General features: G+C 38.2%; 1 protein-coding gene across 1 annotated transcript in view; it reads left to right on the forward strand.

Annotated features, from left to right (window-relative positions):
- Positions 1 to 6,090, forward strand: part of LOC120424416 (uncharacterized) — a 92,846-nt gene extending 86,756 nt beyond the window's left edge. Inside the window, exon 7 of the mRNA XM_039588527.2 lies at positions 5,729 to 6,090. Coding sequence (XP_039444461.2) covers positions 5,729 to 5,941 — 213 coding nt within the window. The 3' untranslated portion in view covers positions 5,942 to 6,090. The remainder of the gene's footprint in view (positions 1 to 5,728) is intronic.
- Positions 6,091 to 10,318: the final 4,228 nt, after the last annotated feature.

A 10,318-nucleotide genomic window follows, 5' to 3' on the forward strand; every position in this document is an offset into this window, starting at 1 on the left:
GTCTCATTGAGCCACCCACACCAATTTTAAAACTTGACCCGCATCACCGACCGTGTGTTTTAATATTTGACGACGCTGTGACTACTGTACCAGAATCTACCGAAAGCTTAACTTACGACTTCACTCGTTGTGACTTTGAAGCGGTTAACCTCGCACTTTCACAAATTAACTGGACTGGCATACTTGCGCACTGCTCACTGGATGAAGCAGTTTCCCGTTTTTACGATGCACTATTCGACGTTATCCAACTCCACACGCCGCTGAGACGACTACATCCTCCATCGAACCGTAAGCCTTGGTGGAACGCTACACTTCGAAATCTACGAAACCGACTCAGGAAAGCAAGGACCCGACTCCACAAGCGACGCTGTCAACCAAATATAGCAGAAGTGCGTGAATTGGAAGAGCTCTACGAATCCCAACAAAATGCAGCTTTTAGTGAGTACATTCATCGCATCGAAACAGACGTTAAGCAAAACCCTCGCTCTTTCTGGACATTCCTGAAGAGTAGGAAAAAAGGTAGTGGGATTCCAACTGAAATCTCGAACGGATGCGTAGAGGCGAACTCTGTGGAAGAGCAAGCCAGCTTATTTGCTGACTTTTTCAGCGGGGTTTACTCTACCTCTCTCCCTGCACCGTGCAATGAAGTTGTAGATCACATACCAACTCATGATTTGCATCTGCCAGTAGTACATTTCTCGATAGAAGATGTATTAAGAGCCCTTGATGATGTTGATGTTACTAAAGGTCCCGGCCCGGACAGTATCCATCCATCTTTCTTGAAAAACTGTGCGGCTTCTCTCGCTCTTCCCACAACTATCATTTTCAACCGCTCGCTCGCAGAATCCACATTTCCCACTGCTTGGAAATTGGCTAGTATTACGCCAATACATAAAGCCGGCAACGTTCACAAAGTCGAGAACTACCGAGGAATTTCAATTTTGAGCGGTTTTGCTAAACTGTTTGAACACCTGGTACATGGAGCACTTTATCCAGTATTGAAGCCAATCATCGCCAACGAACAACACGGGTTTGTTAAGCGACGGTCAACAACGTCCAACCTTCTCCTCTTCACTTCAACACTCTTGACGAACATTGAAAAAGGCCAACAAATTGACGCTGTTTACGTGGATCTATCTAAAGCCTTCGATAAGGTACCGCATGCTCTCTTACTGGAGAAACTGAGACGCTATGGCCTTCCAGAATGGATCGTCCGATGGATTCATTCATACCTTGCCGATCGCAAAGCCTTCGTCAAAGTAAGATGCACTTCCTCTCATCTCCTCGCAATTCCTTCCGGAGTCCCGCAAGGCAGCGTGATTGGACCCTTACTTTTCATTTTGTTCGTGAACGACCTGTGCAGTGTCCTCGAGTCGGACAAGCTGATGTACGCAGACGACCTGAAAGTGTTCCGATCAGTTAGCTCGCCTCTCGACAGCTGTGCACTCCAGCAAGACATCGATCGCCTGTTACGCTGGTGCACTGCAAACGGAATGGAGGTCAACGTACAAAAATGCAAAATCATAAGCTTCACGCGCAAACGAACACCTCTCTTGAGTAGCTACAGGATGGGCCAAAACGAACTTGAACGGGTGAACACTATCAAGGACCTGGGTGTGACGATCGACAGCAAAGCGTGCTTCAACGAACATATTGCACTGACAACAGCGAAAGCTTTTGCCACCCTCGGATTTCTTCGTCGAAATGCAGCTGACTTTGTGGATCTGTTCGCGCTTAAAACAATCTATTGTTCGCTAGTTCGGAGTCAACTAGAGTACGCCGTCCAAGTATGGGCACCTTACTACGCCGTGCAAGCTGAAAGGATCGAGCGGATTCAGCGAGCTTTCACCAGATTTGCTGTGCGACGCCTGCCATGGGTGCGGCCTCAAGGACTCTCCTCGTACGATGACAACTGTGAGCGGCTTAAACTCCCTACGCTGGCATCACGACGAGTTCTACTACAGCGAATTTATGTATTCGACTTGTTGTCGTGCAATATTGACTGCCCTACCCTTCGCGATAAAATCACCCTACACATCCCAGCTCGTAATCTGCGCAACCCTGCTCCGTTTCTTGAAGTTCCTGGCCATCGTACGAACTACGGTTATTATAGTCCCCTTAGTGCTTGCTGTCGAGTGTTTAATGATGTAGCAGATGTGTTTGTGTTTGGAATGTCAAAATGTGTATTTAAAAATAGGATTAAAAATAGGACATAAGTTGTAGTCTGTGCGGCGAGTGCCGAAGATGAAATAAATAAATAAATAAATAAATAAATCTTCCCTTCGCCGGCAACGACAAATAATTTCTACTCAATCGATTGCTCCATGACACCTGAAATGGAAATGGTAATATAAATTCAAGCCGCTTCCAGTCCATCAAGCTGCTGATTGTATTTTTCTAACTCAATTCCAAAGCACACACTCGTGCCTGATCCATCAAACTGCACAATGGTATGACATTCTACGGCACCGAAATGAGAGAGCGAAAAAACTGGCCAGCCACCGGTCGCTGGTCACACGTACGTGTGCGCGCACACATACACACATTAGCAAGCGCACCGATCGACACCACGAGGTGAAAAGCAGATCAAAAAGCCCGCACCCACCCCAGACTCGTCGCCAGGACACGACATCACCCATAAATTCGCTCGTCTCGCTATAAATTCTAAAGCGCTATAAATTTTCACATCGCATCAGATTGCACCTGTTTATTTTTCACCTTTCGCAAAAAAAAAACACCACCCACCCACCTTCTATGTCGCAATAGTACTGGGTGAGGCCGCACAGTGTCGTGTGCACCTCGGCTTTGACGGTTCTCGGTGTGAAAGGTGTCCGACCTTTGCAACCCGCTCTGTCATTTGATTCCTTCAGCAGCAGCCAAAGCTTCTCCCCCAAAACGAGTCGATACTAAAATTCGACGAGTGCGAAAATATATATCTTCATTTAACGTTGCGAAAATAATTTCCCCCAAATAGGGGATCACGATTCGAATAACCTTTTCATGGCTGTTCGTAAAAGAAATCGACTTATGATGAAAATTTATGGCTTTTTCTTCATTAAAATTAAAGCTCGAAATGTAACAAAGACCGAGCGTCTCCATCTGTTAAGGGCATTGCTCAAGGCATTGCTGGGCATTGTTGAAGAAAACTGGTCACGATTTTAAAAATTTTAAAGCATTAAAAATTCAAATATTTTTAGTTCAAACTGCTTTCATTTTGACACAATGTCAACCAGACCTAAGCGTACAAAATTCAATAGCGGTTTAATGTGTTTATTTTCCCGTTGCTTTGCACGTTTTCCCGTCAGCGTGTAACTTAATGGTCATGATTTTTACTCCCTAATGCCAGAGTGTAGAGAAGCGCGCTCGGTTGGAGCCCAGCCGGATTTACCTGCTTTTTCTTTTCCCCACCGGAGTCGGGATTATTTCCCATTTTCCAGGCTGCCAAGCTGATGGCCTCATCAAGGCTCTTTGCGGGTCTCGGTTAGTCCTCTGTCTGGCTCACACAGGAACGCCACAAAATTCCAAAATAAATCAAAATTATCTTCGTACCTTGTAAACCGCAAACCGCTTTACCGCAATCCCCTATTATTACGACCACAATCACTTTTTACCTTGGCGTTTTTTTTTTTTTTGCCTGTCCAGGACCTTGGACGGAACAAACGGGACGACTCCTGGCCTGACCCCCAAAACCCGACCCACCACCCCGTCATTGTGTGTTGTTGTCGATAGCGTTTTTTATTAGCTCATTGAAATGCAAATGATCGGGTTTCACCAGGTTTCCGTTTCCTCCAGCTTTTTTTTCTAGGTTTTTTTTTGCACGATTTTGTTTCTCTTAAGGCTTGGCTCAGTGTCGTGCATATCGATGGATCAGCCGGCAACGAGGTACCGCTCGTAGGATATGCTCGTATACGATCGTATGTGAATTGGAAGAAGATAAAGGTGAACCAGAGAAGGGGAAAAACAAACAACAGGCAAAGTTGAAAGAGTTGAGGGTGGGGGTGGGGGTAAATATCTTTGTGAACAATAGGGCACCACAGATTCAGACTTCAACAATTTACTCAAAAATCCAAACGCGGTTCAAAAACTCAAATCAGATTGATCTTATTCTGTACCTTTCTTTAGTAAGATAGGAAAACAGTAAATCCTTCTAAAATTGATGGGTATTGCCGATAAATGTCAAATGTTTCAGATGCTCATTCATGCAGAAAAATATAATTGGAAACGAAAAATGTTGGCGAAGGTCACTAAGTGGGTTTTTACCTTTTTTCAGGGATTTTTTTCTTATAGTAGGTTAATCAAACAGATCTAACTACAGAACCAAATTGTGGATCTTGATGAAAATTTGCGTGAATGTTGAGCTCGAAAAATGCAACTTTTAAGATAAATTAACGATCTGAAAATTTCAAATTTCGATCTTATTTTTATTTCATTGTGTAATTTGTTGATATGTCATTCCACATTCCTAAAAAAAAATCAAAATTTCGAAATTCGATCTTTAAAAGGTTCTGGTTCAGCACACCAGCTTCAAATGCAACTGGAAATGATCAAAATCGAAAATAGGGGAGCTGAGGACTACGCGACACATTTTTATTCTATTTTTTACCACACTCGGACATCACTTGATCTCTACGAGAAAATGATTCTCAAAATTCGAGGGTTGAAGATAGACTAGTACTGTCTTTATCAATCAATAAAGCGTCAAACATTAATGTAGAGTGTTTTTTGCGATTTTTCCTTCAAAATTTTCATAATGATATGAGCATGAGCATGAGCATGAGCATGAGAGACCACCCATGGTTGTCCTTCTCCGTTGCTGAACAGGACCGTAATATCCTATCAACACAACCGGTCATACGCTTCAACGATCTAGTAATGTTTCCCTTATCAACAGCATGCATGAATGCGCTGAAAAGATAAAACATCACGATCATCAAAACTAGAGCCGTTGCTAACAGGAAACAGTCGTTGGCCACCAACGGCGCCCGCCATGTCAGTTTGTAGATCTCGAGGGGATGGGACGGGAATGTTAGTTAGCACAGGCTGCTACCAAGGGTGGGTTCTATACGATATCCACACCCCCGCGTGTGCCGGAAAACTACTTCTACTTGGGATTTTGTTAGTGGGAAAGGGTAATGGCCAGGATTCATCATAGAGGATGATGATGTGGCCCAATAATCAATGAATTTCGTTGAGTGATAGGGTGATGTATTATGTATTCTCAAGGCAAACAATCGGATGCGGATGAGACCATTCCCGGTTAATTGGTGTTGAGTTTAGGATACATGATTCAATCTTAGACAGCCGGCTGTGGAAAGATAGAATCAAAATTATGTGTAATTAAAAGGTGAAATATTATACTCAGCGTAACACATTTACGTAGAGTTGACCTGAGACTATTTATATCCCTTCAAAATTTTCATAATGATATGTTACATTTACGAAGATAGAAATGATTTCGAGCAATAAAGTAAAAGTAAGGTGGAAAATAGTTTAACAATTATTAATATAACCGTTAAAAATAAAACCTCTGTGAAAAAATCGATCTTTCCGATTAAAATATGTTAACATTTTCCTAACTTATCATTTGAAATGCTGTGAAAGATTGGAAAATTTTGCAATTCTGAAGCATTGGTGTCTTTAGAAGAGTTGTTGCAAATGGGAGGGGGTAACTTTTGGCTTGGTTGAATAATTCAAGTGTTTTTTTTTTTTTCAAAATTTAACTTTTCAGGAATATTTTTGGGATTGTTTGTCTCCTGCAAAGAACCTGGTCTTGCCCATTCAAGAAATTTTGTCGAATACAACACAAATTTACCTCGCAATCCAATTTAGAGAAAGCATAAAAAAAGGTAGGCTTAGTGATTCTTCACGCTCGAAGATTGCAAATTTCACGGTGACCTCTATTTCAAAACACCAAATTTCACACAAATTTCGCGCAACGTGAAAATTTTTAAAATAACTCTGAAAATCTTGTGTTTAAATCACAGATACTACTTTTAATGCTTCATTATATATTATTCTTCAATATACTAAAAAAATCACTAGATTTGAACGAGACACAACAAAAAATCTCCTAATTTTCAAAAAAGTTTCCACCTAGTTAATGGATGGGCTACATATATTTTGAAACAAAATGTGAGGCATGCGTTTTCTCATTTACTGACCTGTTTTTGTTTTAATATTCTTCTTATAAAGCTAAACAGTTTTCGTTGATTTGTTTCTGTTATATTATTTTAAATTTTATTGAATTTCATATCAAAGCAAGATTTAACAATTTTGTAAAGCCAAAATGAGTCAAATAATTTGAACTTTCGGCGACGTTTAACCCATTTAAAATATTTTTCAAGATTTTCAACACATTTTTCAAAAACTAACGAAATCGTAATTGTTATTCAAAATGTGAACAGAAAACAAAAATTAAGTTTTTATTTTACTCTCACGGGAATAATGCACCCAAATAATCAAATATCGTTAAAATTAAACAGGACTTAGAAAAAAATCTGAAATGTTTTTAGTAGGTAATTTCAAAGACAAAAAAATACTCTCCATTTTGATTATTTTTAGTTCTTTCGAAACTATAGCTTTTTAATAAAATAGCAGTAATTTTTTTATAACGACGAATGAAAATAATACTAAATTCGGTTAGTTTCTATAAAAACCTGAATAATCTTAACAATTCTTCAAATGGTTCATATCAAGCTTTTCAATTGAAAACTAATAATATTTACTTAAATAGTCTTTATGCATGAAATATTTTTTATGCTGTTATTTAAAAAAAATATCAAAATTAAGAAATGTTACGAATTAAACGCCGACCTCGAAATCGTCAAAAATCACTAACCTTATATTAGTAATTAAACCACTCGCTTAATTCTACAGTTGTTACACAGTTTTTTACACAGTTGTTTACAGTTCATAAGATTGTTGTTATTTGAGTTTGATACATTATTTTGAGAGAAATCGTCACAGTTTCACACAAACATAAAATTTCACGGGATTTCGCGGAAAAAGACAAATTTCGCGGATTTCACGCTGTCCGCAAAATAGTGAAATTTCACTAACCCTAAAAATAAGTATTTTGAACGTAGAATTTCAGGGTTATGTTTTAGATAAAAGTCTTGTTTGGGGCGCTTTTAGAGCTCTAAAACACAAACATTTTTATTTTAAAAAAAGTCAATTTGAACTTAAGGGTCAAAAGTTACAGTCAATTTACTGTAAAAGAGATGAAATTTTTAAATTATTTTTTCTTAAAATCGAAATTTCAAGGGAAAAGTGTATTCTTGAATTTCGTTAGGGTAGTCTAACGATTTTCAAAAATTGTCCAACTTAATGTTTCTCTATGTAATTTTGCCGGCTGAATTTAAATCTGCCCTCCAAATCGAGCCAAAGTGCAAAATATGCAAATTATGACTCTAAAAGCCTTTTCAAGTTGAAATCCAATGTAAAAATCAATCCTTTTGTCAATGTTTGAAAACAAAACTAATGAATAATATGAACAAAAGAGTGAGTGGAATCAAATAAATACCAAATCACACACCAACTTTACCAAGATCCATGTTTCAAAAACCCAACATAAAAGTCTCACGATAATTTTTATTTATGTTTGCAAAGGTGTACCGCAGTTAAAGGCAAACAACCGACAATAAATTCCAAACTCAAATTTCTCACTTTGCCACTTGTGCCAAGTGCCTTACCGTCGGAAAAGTCAAGCGCCTGGCATTCTCGGCTCGGCTAAATTAGACGAGTAAAAATGACAACACATTAAACACACCAGGGAAATGGAGAAATTTGACGGCAAACAAATTATCACATATTCGTGGCAACATCCTGACGCTGTTGTACGCACACGCCTCAACCGGAAAGAAGCCCAACATTTTTAACGAGTTTACATTAGAAAGTTTGTGCGCGGGAAAAGAAAGAAGCTTTTAGGTAATTGTGTGATTTTATGCTTGAGCGAGCGAGTTGAAATTTACTGTCGAAACATCGTTGTAAACAAATGAGCAAATTAAATCAACCATTCTTGGAAATTCACTTTTTAACAATTCTCTTGATTTGGGATTCAACTTGGTTATTATATTGTGTTCCCGGATCCTGTTGTTTACAGCTCTATCTGCCCTCTGCACTCTTAATTTTGTATTTTCCCAATTGGACAACAATCCCGAAGCTTCGCTGGAACAAATCCCGCTAGAGGAAGCATCTGTTTTGCATATTTAAATTGATACCAGTCATTCGTTTCTCGAAGCTTTCAATTTACGAACTATATCCGCAATGAGCCATGGTGACGTCCGCTTCGTCTTCTTTTTTCGCGGAACCCGAACAAGGAAAACTTTGTTATTTCATTGCTGTTGTGTATGCTCATCCCACTTTCCGACAGTCCACCCCAACACACAATGGACAGTTCGCGAGCACACATCTATTTTCCGAAAGGAAATTTTCACTCTCCCACACACACACACGCGGACAAAGCCATGGCCACTCATCCAATTCCCTTCCCGGAAAAAGTGTTCAACTGAAGGATTTCACTTTGCTCACTTGCCAGCTTTTCAACTTTGGAAGCTCCGATTGAATTCCGTACCACCCCTCCTCCCCCTAATTTGGTGAAAATTTATTGGTAAAAGCTTCGCCCAGCAAGGAGCAACGGAAATAGCTTAATCCACTCCACGACTTTTTCGAGAGAGGATTTCCACTTTTGGCCAACCGTGTGCTAGTGACGTGTGTGGGAGTCCAGCTAAGGGACCTGCTTTTGGCTGGTTTGCTGTAATTTAAGATAGAAGGTTAAGCGGGGTTTGAGGAAGTGTTATTTTACTTCGAACACTTTTTTTGTACTGATGCTCTAGCAAAAGTCGAAGACATAGCTTCGATGAAGAGTACATTTAGAGTGTTTTAAGGAAAAGTTATCATCGATGAAAATTTCATGATGTTGTTCACTGTACAACTAATAACCTGCTGTTGAACAACTCTTGACAACCCACCTAATTTTTGTAAAATAAAAATAAAATGATTTTAGCGAAAAGAATGAAAACAATAATTTCAATATAAAAATCAACGAAGTCCGTTTAAAATGCTGAATTTGATTTTTTTATAACTTTACTCTAATAGTTGATAGTTAACACCACCAAACTTACCAGCATTCTTCAACTGGTGCAAACGACACTCGTTTCACAACACATTCACTATATTGACTCAGGAAAAGAATTTTCCCAACCCCATTTTTCCCATCCCACTTTCCGTTCCATGTTCTGTTTACTCTCAAGAGGAATTATGCTGTTTGCTATCTCGGGTAGAGGGTGACGAGCGGGAATTCCCGGGAAAAATTTCCCGGGAAATCGATCATTTTTGGACCTCTCGATTCCCGGGAAATTTGGTCGAGACTCCCGGGAAATTTTATTCTAATAAATATGAAAACCAAATTTAATAGTCTAATCAGAAATAAATTTGAAAAAAATTCGAAATTGTTCAGAAGATTGAATGTTCAATGATCGATATTCATTTTCGAATAAACCAATGCTTCTATAATCTTTTTATTCAGAAAGTGTAAATTTAAACTTGTCAAAAATTCCAATAACTATAATTGAGTGTAGCCAAAAGTTACTTTAAAGCATACTTAGCAGGTACACCCCAGAAATGAAAAACTCAAGTTTTTTTTTAAATATTATTTCTATTTATTATTTCTAAGAGGTAAAAGCCTTTTCAAGATAATTTCAATTTCCATATCATCTTTCGAGCATAGCAAACCTTATAATTTTGTTTTTTTTTTTAAATTCAACTTCAATATTAAATTACATTTTGGAAAAAAAACTCTGCAACTTTTTGTAAAGTTCAGGTCCAATAATTGTTAAAATTCTGGTTTTAGGGATAACTGTTAATATTTCTTCATTCAATATTTTCCAGATAAATATTTCTTCATTTAATATTTACAGTTGACCCAAAAAAGAAAAACAATTTTAAATTGTTGTTTTGAGTCGTTATTTATCATGTTGCAAAAATAAAGATACTGGGAAATTATAAATTAGCTAATTTTAAATTTTTAAAAATCTTATAACAAGTTCACGCAAAAAGCTTCAGAATTCAAAAAAATATATCAAAATGTAGAACTGTGAACTATAAAACGAGGCTACTTAAATTAACGTTTCATTGAATAAGTTTGAATTAATTGTAACTGAATTGGTTGAAAAGTAACAAATTTATTACATTTCTGTTAAATTATTGGCACTATTGCATAGTTAAAAAAAACTCCCGGGTCCCGGGAATTCCCGGGAAATAGCAAAATACAACTCTCGATTCCCGGGAAATTGAAAATCTCGAGAATCGTCACCCTCTA

Source organism: Culex pipiens, chromosome 3 (genome assembly GCF_016801865.2).
Source record: "Culex pipiens pallens isolate TS chromosome 3, TS_CPP_V2, whole genome shotgun sequence".
Taxonomy (NCBI): domain Eukaryota; kingdom Metazoa; phylum Arthropoda; class Insecta; order Diptera; family Culicidae; genus Culex; species Culex pipiens.